At 36.9% G+C, this 16,146-nt stretch overlaps 1 protein-coding gene and 1 long non-coding RNA gene across 2 annotated transcripts in view; both read right to left on the minus strand.

The window, feature by feature from the left end:
- Positions 1-1,124, minus strand: part of LOC134743231 (MAP kinase-interacting serine/threonine-protein kinase 1-like) — a 35,808-nt gene extending 34,684 nt beyond the window's left edge. Inside the window, exon 1 of the mRNA XM_063676634.1 lies at positions 773-1,124. Within this exon, the coding sequence (XP_063532704.1) occupies positions 773-809 (37 nt within the window). The 5' untranslated portion in view covers positions 810-1,124. The remainder of the gene's footprint in view (positions 1-772) is intronic.
- A 2,307-nt stretch (positions 1,125-3,431) lies between these two features.
- The window catches only part of LOC134743257 (uncharacterized), an 89,331-nt gene continuing 76,616 nt past the window's right edge, over positions 3,432-16,146 (minus strand). The window contains exon 3 of the long non-coding RNA XR_010128001.1: positions 3,432-3,533. This is a non-coding gene — a long non-coding RNA (uncharacterized LOC134743257). The remainder of the gene's footprint in view (positions 3,534-16,146) is intronic.

Genomic DNA, 16,146 nt, shown 5'->3' on the forward strand with positions numbered 1-16,146 from the left:
GCTACCAGATCCCGTGCTGCTACACGAAAACGGTCTTAGAAGACCGTCCCTCGATTTCAAATTAATGAAGATTGGCGTTTACAGATTTTGAAAAAAACATACAGGTTGCCAGAAAAAGGTAATTTTTGACAAACTTTTTTTTTGATGCTAATCGATCCCATTTCTATCCAGGATCAAAAGCTTGTATAGGATACAATTTGTATGAAAATGAAAACTTATTTTTCACATGCTATTTTTTAATGCCAATCGATGCCATTCCTATCCAGTATCAACAGTTTCCTAGGGTTCAACTTACGGTAATGTACTAAAAGTAAAAAGCCACAAACTAAAAAAAAACTTTTTCCATACATTTACTATGGAGAAAACGTGAAATTTTATTCACAGTTTTCTATCACGCCAATTTAGTTTTCCCGTAGCAGCACGTGATCTGGTAGCTGCCCTCGCTGACCTATTTAGAAAATCCACCCTGTATATACTTAACGTCCACTGTCTTTAAAAATAAATATAGAACCTAAATGGAGGGTAGTTTCCAAAACTCGTATTATGAACGCGCGTTTTGTAATCATCAAGCTCAATTAATCGAAACGTAATATGGTGCTATGGCAACAGCAGGAGGCCCAATTACGCAGTTGAACACAAAAGCCGGTCGGGCACATCAGATGATTGTACTGTATACATACACACACACGCACACACACACACACATGACTACCAAGTATACGACACCGGTCAATGAGAAAACAAACAATGGAATATTGAATTATTCACTCACCGCTATCGACACTCTCTTCTGAAATTTTCTTCACCATCCTGATGGCTGCCTGATGCGTTGACACAGCGATATTGAAAAAATACGAGTAGGTGTACTACTCTTGAAAAGCCGCTTTCAAACTTGGTGCGGCCGCCTTCTCGATGTGAAATCGGGACAACAGAAAATTAAATGCGAAGATAAATTAATTTAAAGCACCACAATCGAGAAGGATTTGCGGATAGTGTGCCGAAAGGTATAAACAAACACTGCTAGAAGGCGGAATTAAAAAAAAACTGCTGATGTGGTTAGCGATCCATTCTATACACGCCCGCCCGTCCGATGTTCTAAAATCCAACTGATTCAGATTGAGTGTTTGAGTGGGTAGGGGCCGCAGCCGGCTCGACGCGCAGTTGTACCCCGCGCGCCCCGCGCTCCCTCCGATCGTTGCGTCGTTCGCGTACCCTCTTCATCCGCGCTTGCGTTCTCGCTCGCACTCCGCTGACGTGTTTATATTTTTTTATCGTTTATTTTTTCACCAAGATGCTCACCATCTTCAGAGAATATGGTGTGATAGTTAACGTCTTCCTGTTTGAGATTATTATTACAGACCAGATGTTATTCGGTAATCAAAGGCAACTAGCGTTACCTTGCTGTGCAGTACAAGTCTAAAGACTTCTACCTATTTGAAAATCGTCGAATCTAGTTATTACAACCAAATCGCGACTATATTTTAAACTGATGTGGATAGTGTGGATTCATTGTTTTCATTTGTAAATGTTGTAGATATCTATTATATCATATTGCATCAGTTGCTAGTGTTGTTACGTTATTTCGTGACTCAACTGACTGAACGTCACTTAATTAATCATAAGATTCGTGAGAGATTGAGATTACATACTAAACTAAACTAAATTACTTACTAAGTAAATTACTTAACGGAACATCGGAAGATACTATCTCAACTCAACCAAGGTTTACGTATGGTCAGTTAATAGATGATTTTACTTCACTTATTATGTATATCGCTTTGTCTATAACAAATAACTACCTCGGACTAAGCACTACATATAATCAGGATAGAACTTCACTTCAGGTAAGTTCGTTTAATCCTGTAATTATTTTTAACCAGCAAAATAATATCCGCAAACATAAATATTGCATCATTTCGGACTAAGGACACGTAATCGTTGAGAATCTAGATTACGATTTTAAAAATGAACTAATATCCCACGAAGAATAATAAAACCGTAGGCAAGTAAGACAACGAATTACATGTGCTAGCATCAGGCAATGTAATCTTAAAAAAAATACAAGACATGCCCAGTAGAGTAACTGGTTATCGAATAATAGTAAAAGTCGCCCATTGAAACCAGTTTCTTTACTGAATAAGTTTCAGTCCTTCAAGGATCACTTCATCTCCCAGTTGTATGTTAAGTTTTGTTAATGTTAAGCGGTTATGGTGTTAGGCAATACTCGCAATAGTGATCCTTTGTCTTCCCTTACGTAACCTTCGCAGGACGTTTGTTGACAAACAAACTGAGGGAGCGGCCGCGTACACGGGTCTTATTCCATTCGCTTTCAGCGCACATTCACAAGGGTACATAAAATGCTTAGATGAGCCAGTCTATTGCGCTCTCCGGTAAAGACAAGTTGTTACGGATCTTGAGGTCACCGTTACATTGATAACATTGATTTAGCAGAGCAATCCGAATACTTGGCCAGCGCACGTGGTACCCGACCGGCACCCGACCCGGCAGCCACACCGCCATGTTTGTTGTCACGCCACCCACCCGTCCCTCTCTCGACACACTCTGTACTCTTCTAACCCGTTTTATATTTCATCTCCTTCCATCCAATAGCAATCCTATTCCCCTTCTCTCTTGCTAGCCTACGTGACTGACAATAACAAAATATAACCCCAGCAACTGCGGCAGCCTGTCCAATATACATAAATTGAACGCGTCTGTGTTCTTTCTGGTTGGCATCATAGCAATCAAGCGCCACAACAGCTACATTTTAATTCCAAATATGTATTAACATATATCTAACTACACCAATAGCTTTAAAACATTTTGTGAGCAGTTGGCAAACATTATAAAACATTCATGACAACGATGACTGTTGGTAAGCATCACCTGATAACTGTAAAGATTAGAGAAAAGGTTATCTTTAAAAACAAGTCAAGTAACTTTCGCGATTGCGTAGGTGTAGGTACGCTTGAACTAATTTAATGGATTAATATTATTTATTACTTAGCAATTTAATCATATCTACTCAATATGCCACATTAAATTTTATCGGAATCTACCGAAAATTTTGGGAAATTGGTCACTGATAAGGTTTCATAGAAGCCAAATAGGTATCTGCATAACCCGTTAATTGCAACATTTGCAAATGGCCACTTTCCCTTTTCCAGGAATCGACGGTTGGAACGGGGTGTGGAACATCGTTACGTTACGCATGGGCATCCCCGTAAGTTATGGCGGTTGGGGTGAGCAGGTAGCTTGCGCAATACAAATCGGGGTCTGGGAGCACTTTCTTTGTCCCGAAATGCGGGAACAAAAGCGATACTCAGCTTTGTAGTGCCTCATTATAGCTCTTTGAAAACACTGCGGTATATTGACGTCAGCCCAAAAATAAAGACCCTGTTTTTTATGCAGGTGGACTAAGCAATGTTTTATTAATACTAATAATTTTATTAATCTTGATTGTGCTTACCTTTAATCAAAAACTTCTGTATGACTTTTAGGATATCTTCATCGTCATCCATTTTGAAACTGATCTGAAACAATACATACAACGCCTTTGAATCGTGACTACTTTGGAACATCATAAAAATCATTATCTTCTTCCTCGCGTTGTCCCGGCATTTTGCCACAGCTCATGGGAGCCTGGGGTCCGCTTGGCAACTAATTCCAAAAACTGGCGTAGGCACTAGTTTTTACGAAAGCAACTGCCATCTAACCTACGAACCCAAAGGGTAAACTAGGCCAAATTGATATTAGTCCGGTTTCCACACGTGTGGAAAACATCTTGAGATGTTTTCTTTCACCGAAAAGCGACTGGTAAATATTAAATAATATTTCGTACAAGTTAGGAAAAACTCATTGGTACGACACGAAACGGGGTTTGAACCTGCGACCTCCGGATTGCAATTCGCATGCTCTTACCGCTAGGCCACCAGCGCATTTCTAGACCACCACCGCTTTTCTAGGCCACCAGCGCTTTTTTTAAATCATTAACATCATTATCATTAACCGAAATACGAAAACCAAGTAATGCAATAGATCCACGCATCTCTATGTCTTGAGAACATTTACGATCTGCTATAAACCGTGAGTTGAATATTTAACAGTAGGCCTTTTGTTAGATATTAACAAAATTGTGCTTAAAATATTTTCGAATAAATTTTATTTTCGAAATCAAATCGTATCGGTATACCTATAAATGAATAGCTTTACTTAGGGAGGGCGGTGCACCGGGGTATTCCCGTGGATCTAAAATTTGAGCCCTTTTGTGTAGCTCGAAGTCGCTCTGCTTCGCGTCACGTACGCCACATGCACCTGATGAACAAAGAACGATTTAGGGAATTGGGAATTCGGGAGTCAAAAAATCACAATGCTGTACTGAATGCGAATTTAAGTAATGCATGTTACTATTGTTACTTGAAACATTTTAAGGATGTATTAATGTGGTGTAATTTAAATACCACTAATTCCTATGAATAGGGTATTTCACATCATGCATGAAATAAAGCACCAGATAATTATTAGAAAAACATAGATAGCAGTTATTTTTAAAAACAATTTCTATTTAATCAATCGGATTTAAGTATAAAGAGCAGGTGAGTTGACCGCGACGTCATTGTATGTACTGTTTCATATAGATTCCATATTAGCAATTCGTTTTGACAGTTCTAAAAAAGAATCTGATTTGACTAGTAGAAGAATACCCTCTTAAATGTAGGTCACAAATTAAAACAACATAAGTAACAATTAGCAAGTGAAGTAACGATGACAGATGAAGATGAACACGTTACGTAACAGCATGTTAATTTTGTAAAACAACTAAAATCCTCAAGCAAACATAACATCGTGGCACTATTTGTACGTTCACGTCAATCTAGAAGTGTGATAAAAAGAGGTGAACTAAGTGCAACAGATAAGGCGCCGGATTCAGAGGATAAACAAGTATTACGTGTGTGAGTGAAAACATCGGGTCGTGTAAGAAGGAAGTAAAAATAAAAATGCTTTATGATAATTTTATAATAAACAAAATTGAAAACATTTGTATGTTTTCGTTAAAAAATTGCATATTGGGAATATGGATTAGATTTTATCTAAACTTAGATTGGTTTAAAAATTGGTTCATTTTTAAGTACTTATGTATATGTATAGATAACTGCGACACCGTTCTAATGTTAATTTTATTATGTAATATGCAAATTTAAAGATAGTAACTAAGTGCTTATTTTTTATACTTAACTGAACACTGAACTAATCTTAAGATCAAATAGGTAGGTACGGAAAATTATGAATGCCTATGGCCTATAGGCGGTTCATTGCCGCTACTATTTATAACGCTGACTTAGCTCTGATGAGTTGAATGGATTAAAATCAGAGCAGTTATACATAGACAACTTAAGTCACCTGATGAATTAGAATACTACTCGTAATTAGAAGATATTTGTGCCATTCTCAACCTAAAGGGTATTGTTGGTTAAGTACAATAAGTATATTAAGTATTGTCGGTTGTCAATAAGGCACAATTTCCATATAGCTTCAATTTGAACAACCTTATTGACAACCGAGAATGTGGTGTACCTAAAAAAATAGTATTATGTATAAATATTTAATATAAGATAACTCCTTAACTCAAAAAATCTTTTTAATTTAAGATTAGTAGTTAAGTTTAATATTATATAATGCGATTTTTTATAAAAAAATAAACAGTTTATTTTTTTTTAAGTATTTTACAGTTAAAATTAAATTTTGAATTTTAAAGCGTAGACACGTAGACACATACATGTATTTGAAACTATGTATTATTGTCATACGGTATACGGTACCGGTATATACATGTATAATAGTTTCCGTGAGATCATGGTCTCGTATATTCTGAAACGACGCAATAGCATAAAACACGGCATGACAAATATGTTCTCATTCTCATCAGCTTTACATGAGCTCGATATAGACATGGTACTATTTTTCCCCTGATCACCATACATTATACGGTCACCCAACACAAGGTTGCGGGAACCATTTGCCTTGCCGATTTAGTTTGCGCTAATCTAAGATGTTTTAAACATATGAGGCCCGCGGGCGGTAGAGTTAAGTCGACAATCTCGTACAAAAAAGGGGTACCTTATTTTTTATCCAATTTGTTTTTTATCGATTCCCCATACAAACTTCCACCCCCCTTTTCCTTAATTCCATTCTTGGGACTACAAACTATCTATATACCAAATTTCAACTAAATCGGTTCAGCTGTTTATGCGTGAAGAGATAATAGACAGACAGACACACTTTCGCATTTATAATATTAGTATGGATTTGAAGTTTGCCCAGGGTATAAACCTTCATGTATATGAATATCCCACCAAAAACATTTCATGTAAAATGTTGCCAAGACGAAACCATAATAAGGCTCGCACTGTGAAAAAGTTATCAGATCTTGTGCAGCCAAGCTTCTAACTCTATACAAGCCCTAACTTCACAAACTCTACACCTTAGTCAAATTATGTGGCTTGGCCGTTTATTGGCCAATTAATTACTTGTTAAATAGTGTCCATTTCAATAACCTGACGATTTTAGCGATCCGTAAGCGAGTGGCAGAGTCCCAGTTGCAAAAAAATCGCGACCTTGATGACTTGCTCCAGCGCGTTCGCTTTTTATTTTATTTTGAAGGGAATAATGCAAGAATAACGAATAAAAAAAACTGCCGTTTTGCGCAAGCCGGAATGTCAAAAATCGTTTATGAAGTTTAATCCTCTCAGCTCTTTTTCCCTTTCACTTTTTCGCTACCTTCAACTCCTATTTGTAAATTAAGCTCACTCATAGATATTATCTAAGGTAGCTTACGGGTGTAAAAAATTTATTGTTATTTAAGTATATTTTTAGCTGTTACAATCTTTTTTCTTTATTTCTCTCTCACCCCGCTTCATATATAGCCCTCCGTTACCATTATTTTAATAATACGCTTTTAACGAAATAATTAAAGTATTGTTAATAATAGGGGAGCCCAAGATGCAAAATTTGAAGTTACTCGAGCTTAAAAAAAACGATGTTAACATTTATTCAGAAATCTTTAAACTGTGATATCTTTTGAACCCGTTGGTCGATTTTGGTCTGTTTGGCGGCATTCTACGCAGTTTTTTAGGCACAAAAAAGTTTACACATAAACTAGGTAAATATATACGACAGGATTTTTTAACATGAACTTTAAAAAAAATATATCGTCAGAATAAGGATACTGCTCCACATTATCGTCAGATTAAGGTTTCACATAACTGGGACATCAATCTGAACCTGTCTGTATAATAATCTGACACGCTCGAGTATTTCAAGATGGGTTTTTTTTGCAACTTTGTGACCCTGCCATTAGCTTATAGATCGCTGAAATCGTCAGGTTATTTAAATTGACACTTTCGTAGGGTCCATTCCATACGCAGGGTACCAACCCCTTTGAAAAAACACCATGAGTCACTTGAGCGCGTCAGATATTGGTAGTGGTCCCGCAACATGTCTCTGAGGGTGGTCATATAGATAAGTAAAAAATTAGGAAAAAAAATTACTCGAAGTAAATTTAAAGTATTCGAGTAATTTTTTTTCCTAATTTTTTACTTATCTATATGACCACCCTGACCATGTAAAACGGCAGATTAACATACCCTTGTTATCAGAGACATGTTGCGGGACCACTACCAATATCTGACGCGCTCAAGTAACGCATGGTGTTTTTTTTTTACATTTTAAAAAATCTGTAGACGCTTTCCTGCTCGCTAAAAAAGAAAATATTATACTATAACCTTTTTTTCTTCCTATCATCTAAGCTATCAAAATCACTAATTGGATTTTTTTTCGATGAAAGCTGACTGAATGGGCCAAGCAACTAAATTAGAGAGAACTTTATCTGCTAGCTCAATTAGCTGAGAACGTTTTTTTTTTGGTAAATCTTTTATATAGTCAATGAACTTTTCACTATCTACTTCGATTTTACTAAACTCTCTTTTCTCCTCTTTCTCTTTATTGAATTCATCTACGTCTTCCCAAGACAGTTCACATTTCCCAATTTTTGCTTCTCTTCTGTTCCTTACTATCAGGTGAGATTGCGGTCAAATGCTTGCCTTTTTGTAATAAAATAAAAAGAACCTAGAACATCGAAAGGGGGTGAGAATAATTGCCTATTTCTGACCGGAATCAAACCCGTTTAGTACCCGTAGAGATCTGAGAATATTTACGATCTTTGACCAAATAAATTGAAATTATTTTACTGAATGTAAATACAATACAGCCATGAAGTTTTTGTTAAATATTTAGTTTTGAAACGGTCACATTTAATAAACAATGATGACAGGCTCCATAAATTAGTTACTTAAATGGGTCATGTCCTGTAATGCGTATGGGTAACCGCAGAATCACAGTCTAAATATTGTAAATAACCTTCATTTTAATTGTGACCAGACCGACGACCGACTCAGTACAACCCGGTCACAATATCTGTGCACCTGACCTCGTGACGTCATACCGCACCGCACCCCACCGCACCGGGCGCACCGGGGAGTGCGCGGAGAGGTGACAGGGGAAGCGGGAGAGGCGCCACATTCCAGCGAGGTGCACAGATATTGTGACCGGGTTGTACGGTTCATTATTTAAGAGTACCAGTAAGAAGTAGTTTATTCGTAAATACAGACCCCAAAGGAGACAATAATTAAAATAAGAAAAAACATAAAAAGTAGAATGTGCCACGAAATGGCCTCATCTCAGAATGAGGCCGGTGAATCCCAGGCATCCCAGCTTCCCAGCGCACTTATGTGGCAGAATGCAGAATTGTTTCCTCGGCCAAATAGCGGACCCGCTTATTAAATCGTTTATGCAGTGTGTAAATTTAATATGGGCGAATATTTAAACGGTGGTTAGCATAGGACCTATGAAGTATAGTTATGAGATAAATTTTGCTTAGAAATACAATAAAATTTATAATCATACAAAATAATTCGACCCGTAATATGCAACACACAAGTTACGAGATACGAGCTTTTTAAAGTAACTGTCAACGCTTGAGTGTAACTAAAAAAAACTTTTTAATTAATGATTACACGGATAAATTCTATATCTGGTTTAATTTATTGTCTGTATTGGATTTGGACACATGTATTAGTGATCTTCAAACAGGTCTAGTTAGCGCGCTCTTCCAACCCAGGCCGCGAAAAGCAGAAAATTCATAACAGCCACAGCAGCCATAAAAGCGATAGGTTTTGGCACGAATTAATTTATCTAAGGAGAAGAGGGTTAAAAAGTTTGGAGATCCATACTTCATATTGTCGTTCAGCATAGAAAGTTAAACGATTTAAAATACTGTTTCTATTCCAACTGTGACAAAATAGTGTCCCGCTCAAAACGTGAGATAACTCCGCTGGGGCTGAATGCGGTTAACATGACTTAGCTATTTAACGCAAGCAAACATGCCGCATGCAGCTAGTTAACCCGTAATACATATTAGAGAAGAAATGTGCTTAAACAATGGCGACCCGAACTAGATACATTATAGCAGCGACTATTGGCTATGTGTGAAATGCATGGTGGGGGGAACGCAAGCGACAACAACACTGAGTGGGACTAGTGGGATAAATAAGAACGTCTATGGGACCTCATCCTCATATTATTTGATTGCACAGAAGAGCTAATGTGTGAAATCTGTCTGTCCCATAGCCAGGGTGGCGCCACACTTCCACTGACTCACTGCTGACATAAATGGTATTGGTAGCAAATGTCATTTCAGCCACAATTCGCTTATCATTCCTTCCTTCCATTCCAATTTTAATATTATTTTATTCATTCCAATTCCAATCCAATCACTACGCTGTCTGATTCGCATTAAGTTGATAAAATATTACGTAGTCATGGTCGGTAAGGAACTTCTTTTCTATTAGCTTCCTATTTGTCAATTTGACATGGTTCCGTCAGTTCCGTGGTTATTTTCTTCAAAATAAAGGACAAAACGGACAAAATTTACAATTAGATAGCAATATCAGAAATAAAACAATGTTATTTGTATTAAAATGATGAAAGCTTTGACCTATGACCGATGACAATCTAATCATAGTTGTCAATTGACTGCATGAGATTTTAGGAGACATCTCAACTCAAAGAACTGTAGGTATATGTGATAATACTGGTTACCGCCGGTTGATATCTGTATTACCAAAATATTTGTATGACGGCTGTCACGAAGACACGGAAGATCAAAGATACCTACTGACAGGTATATTTTTGTCGGTTTGTTCATATACCCACTGATGTACTTAATTTAAACAAGAAATTTCGTTTACAAGCATAAACTAGATACACTTAAGAACAATTGACCCGTGTCAATTGTATGGAGATTTCCATGCAGAATAATTCACTGTTCTTGAGAACGAACAGTACCGGCCGATATGCTATTGGCTGGTACTGTGTGCCAATTGCAATGCGCTGATACATCAGGAGTAATTACCTTGGTTTTTGGAAATGACCAACTACCTACTTTTCTCTGACACTGTGACCCTTGGCTACTATACTTACACTTAGGTATTCGTTTAGCCGTGTGCCTATTTTATAATATAATGATAATAACGATATAAAAAGATTACAAATACACATCAAACAACGTTGGTTTTCAATTCCCTTTAGCAAAGCGACGCGATGTTCTTATTGAAGATCAAACGATGCTAAACATCAATTGACAGTTGTATATTACACCTGTCTATTTCCACGTTCCTCTGGTCAAGGCCTGGCATTGGCAATTCAGATTGCCAAAAACATCACCATTTGCTGCATGGCAATAACACCGGGTTCGTTGCGCCCGGACATGTAAAAATAGTCGATAGTCGTAGTTTACGGCTTTGGGTAACCATCCATCACTGCGACGGACGCGATCCATACATTTATTCAAAGTTGTGACGTCAAATTTATCTGGAATAAAGGAATATTAAAGCTAATTTGGCCATTCAGCTATCTCTTCTGTCAAACAGCAGTCCATGTTTCTTGCCGAGGTATTTAATAGGGAATATTACGCGAAACTCTGCGTAGGGGGCGCCAGGGCGCCACTACCACAATCTGAGGGTCTATCGGGAAACAAGATAATTTCTTTATCTAACCTCTCTGTCACTCTTGCATATTCAAGCGATAAAGAGGCAGATAGCGAATTTTCGGATTCGCGTTTCCCGATAGGTCCTCTGTAAGCAAACCGCCTTGATACATCAATGTCATATTTTATTATCTCTAAAAACTTGTCAAAAACCTGTTAAAGGTACAGTGTGTATAAGTTACTCTATGGTTTACTAAAAAGGCTAATCCTGCACTCTGGTGGCAGAACATTGCAGTAATATCCCCTATTACTTTTAGTTTCGAGCATGGTATAGTATCTCTGAAGAAGAGTAATGTAATGCTGATAATAATGCCATCTTTGGGTTATGCTTGACATATATTCCTCAACCGTGGTGCCCTGCTTTGCTAAAATGCGGTATCTCAATTGAAAATTGAATGCAAATAAGTACCTTAAATTTTAAGCATAAAGTTCCATTTCCAGTTCATTCGTTTTTGAGATAATGCCTTTTAGCATAAGGAGGGCTCAGTGTGGCTAGGTATAATTCTTGTATGTAGATGGTAGAAAACAAAATATACCAAACAAATATTTAAGCAGTTAACTTAATCGTATGTAATTAAATCTAGAAGAATATATTTTAATAAGAAATGTTTTGATAGTGTTACTAGCCTTACGTTGCAAATGAACTAGGAAACAAATTAAATTTGAAACGTAAGTAGGTTTTTTAATATATAGTGCAAATACCGTAAAATGACAGATTGACGTATTTTGACGAATAAAAAAACCAATTGACGTTTGGTTTGACGGGAATTTTCAAAATTAATATTATTCCCAATATTTCTTTATATGTGATAAAGCCAAGCTTTTACTCATACGAATAAAAAAACGCCGGCAAGCCGAAAGAAAAGAAATGGCACCGCGCCGATGCTGTGTGCCTTCTTGTACATCGGTACAAGGACAAGGTAAGTAAAGTTTCAAGTAATTACTTTATCGTGGTGCTCCTGAACATCTATTTATTATTTAATATTTGTCGCATCAAAAATACAGGCTGCAAAAGGCAGCTTTGATAGGAGCATTCTCTTGGTACCAGTAGCTTCGGGCAAAGCACAATATGTATTTATACATTGTTGGCGGTGGTAGGTATTTATATTGTAAGTTGTAATTGTAATACTTCAAAATTATGAGCAGCTAGGACTAGTGCTTATTTCCCTTTGTGTAAGGTAGATTTGGATAATAATAATAGATTTAAAATACTAATAACAAAGAAAAATTATACAACTGGCGGACTTAATACTAAATGCCATTCTCTTAATATTAAACTTTTTCAGCTACTTTTATGGCTCAATGGATAGTAATACAAATTGCTTTGCTTTTTCATTACATTTCATGTAATTTTCATGTCATATAATATAATTTTATAAATGGGAAAGCAACTCTGTCTGTCTGTTACGTACCTCTTCAAGCTTAAACTGCTAAACCGAATTAGATGAAATGAATGCAGATAGTTTAGGGCCCAAGGAAGGACAAAACAGTTTTTATCGACCAGTATCGTCGTCGTTCCACGCAGACGAAGTCGCGGGTAGAAGCTAGTTGGATATATTGCTCAATACATTATGAAAATACCATTTGAAAATAAGACTAGACTTAGGTTTGACAGACGCTTGTAATATGACAGACGTTACTGAAACTTATTGAAATGTATACATACCTGTTTTATACTTCTAGGATTACCTTTGCATGGGTTTCCGAACCCTGGTAAGCCCAATGAAATCGAAAGGTTTCGCACGTGGGTTATGAAAATCGGTGGCACCATCGTTGGCGAAAAAAATGAAGATATCTTCAACAATCGTCGCGTATGCCATCGGCATTTTGAAGAAAGACATACCTTTCCCAATCAGAGACTTACAAAATTGGCAATTCCATCTCTGAATATACCTGGTAATTATACGTCTAACTAATACATCGTAGTAAACAATAAGACGCCGTCATACAAAAAAAAGTTATTACGATCTCATTTTAAAACGCCTCTCGCTACAAATGTTTGATGGTGTATTGCATTTCTTTGACTGTACCATTACTTTAGGCGTGCATGCTGCTGCTTCGCGTCCAAGTATTCCAGACGTACAAGGGCATACTTCACCTACAACTGTTGAAGCTGCAACACCACAGTCTAACTCTAAAGCTGCTACACATGGTAGGTTTATTTATTGAATATTGTCTCTGGCCTATACATATAGACAAAGTCTCTTTCCTTTAATAAATCGACCTGCAACCTGCTAAAATAAGGAACATTAAGTTATTCCTACAAACGCCACAAACAATATTAAGCGTTAAATTGTATCGCCGTTTTAAACATATTTTCTATAACTAATTGTGTAATTCTCGTTACTGAGGGCCTACCGCGATCGACGTTCGACGTGTTGCCTCTCTGTCGCACTTGTAAATTCGTAACGTACGTAACATAAGTGTGACAGGGAGGCAACACATCAACGTGGTTAGCGGTAGGCCCTCTGTTAATTAGTTAGGGTAAATATATCTACAGACGTGCACCTGACATATGTATGTATAAAACGATAACAAAATTATCTCAGTTAGTTATCATTTGCGCGTTCATTTCGCTCGGACTTGTCTATACATGTATTAGCGCGATCGAGATGCACGCGCGAATGATAACTAAACTTTATAATGATGGCAGTAGGTACATTATTCAGATATCGTGTTGGTGTCAGGTGCACGTTTGATATGGCATATTAGATCTATAATTTATAATACTCGTTAGTCTGAGTCTTTTATAATTATTGTGCGGTGATGTTCATTAAACGTAACTAAATTATGTTTCAGGATCAACACCTATAAGATCAAAATGTCCTTCCACAATGTCAACAATGGAACGTGAATTAAGAGATACCTTGGCAACAACTAAAGCCACTTTAAGGAGATGCAATAAATCAAAGAACACGTTTAAGACTCGATTAATGTTGGCAAACAAAGTAATGAAGACCGAGGCTTTCCAGGTGGTGGAGAGCCAAATGTCCCCTGCTGCAAAAACATTTTTTAAAATGCAGATCAGCCAGTTTGGAAAAAAAGCAAGAGGTCGAAGATTTACTTTGGAAGAAAAAATATTTGCCCTCTCGGTATTCAAGCCTTGTCCAAAAGCTTACAGATTGCTTGAAAAAATTTGCATCTTACCGAAACGAAGAACTTTAGAGAAAATTTTACAAAAAGTGCAGTTATTCCCGGGAGTAAATGAAATCATTTTTGAAAATTTAAAAAAAAGAGTACGAAAAATGCCTCATCATCATAGATTTTGCACATTAGTTTTTGACGAGATGGCATTAACACCTCATATATGTTTTGACAAAACCAAAGACCAAATTTATGGATTTTTAGATAACGGAGTAAAAAGGGAAAAAATATTTTCCAACCATGTGTTGGTGTTCATGGTACGAGGTGTTATCAAAAAATATAAGCAGCCGGTTGCATTTACTTTCTGTTCAAACACAACCAAGACGAATGACCTTAAAAGACAAATTGAAGAAGTAACAAAAAAGGTTCTAGAATCTGGTCTTAACGTCATAGGCACCATATGCGATCAAGGTGCGACCAACATGGCTGCGATAAATCTACTGATAAAGGAAACGCAAGAGACATATTTGGCGCGTAATGAAGAATATAAAGGAGGATTTTTCGAGATAAGTGGCAGGAAAATTTACCCGATTTATGACCCACCTCATTTAATGAAAGGAATACGCAATAATTTGCTGACTAAAGACTTAGAGTATGTTCAGGACAAAAAAATTAAAAGAGCCAAATGGGCACACTTGGAGGCACTGTATAGACGAGGCCCAAGTTATAAAGGAGTACGACTGGCTAGTAAATTGACTGCAGAACACGTTACATCAAATCGTATACCAAAGATGAAGGTTAAATTCTGTACGCAAGTATTCAGTGAAAACGTAGGGGCCACCATGGGATACATGGCAGGTTTGTAAAATGTTAATAACGAAACTTAAGTCCCCGGTAAGCTCGGTTCTCCATTGTACAAACGTAGTTACGCTCTCATTTTAAAACGACTAGCTAGATTGCTCTGAAACTTTGTACTAACAGTAGGATAAGGTATATCTAGGTCTTTAATTAGTTTATGTAATTTCAGATACAATAGTTAAAAAAATACAGCGAATTTAAGTTTTTCACACAAAACTTGTTTTTGCTCTTTTTCGATTGTTTCATAAACTGTAGACTGAGCACATGATTGGCGCGACAGTATCTCGCCGCGAGATAGACTACCCCTCTTTTACTAACTGTATGAATTAAAGGGGGACGGGTAGTCTATGTCGCGGCGAGATACTCTCGCGCCAATCATGTGCTAGCCCGGCTGGAGCTATATAAACTAATTACAGACCTAGATATACCTCATGTCATTGTATGTGCAAGGTTTCATTACAATCCAACACGTAGTTTTAAAATGAGAACGAAACTCCGTTTGTATGGGAAGGTGAAATTCGGCCGAGCTTGCCGGGGACTCTTAAAATGTTAATACGGGTCACTCACGTACTTTCGTTCATTTTCTTCAACGATGACGCTTCCACACGCGTTGACTAAATCTCGGTCAGACAAAGTTGACAGTGACCCGTTTAATGTATTGAATAAATTGTAAAATATTTATATGCTTAAGTATATTGAAATGGCGCTAATTAAAAAATGATTTTAGTTATAGTGTCCTCAAATGTACCGACCTATCTCAATAAGTAAAATGTAATTTTTCTTTTGAGACAAATAAATATCTTTAACCCGATATAAATATATATTAAAAACATATATATTTATATAGGTACAGATTTTTAGGTAAACATAAAATTAGACAAATTGGCATATTTTCTTCCTTTTCCTCTATATAAAAAAAAACTTTTTGTAATTCGACAAGATCTTAATTGTAGATAACATTTTCAGGTGTTAAACAACTGCCGAAAGAAAGCTGCGACACGGCAGATATCCTGCTCTTCTTCGACAAGCTGTTTGACTCTGTCAATGGTAATTTTAGTGAGCCTAAAAAAGGAAAGATATACCGATGCGCTGTGAAACCCAGG

Source organism: Cydia strobilella, chromosome 7 (genome assembly GCF_947568885.1).
Source record: "Cydia strobilella chromosome 7, ilCydStro3.1, whole genome shotgun sequence".
NCBI lineage: Eukaryota > Metazoa > Arthropoda > Insecta > Lepidoptera > Tortricidae > Cydia > Cydia strobilella.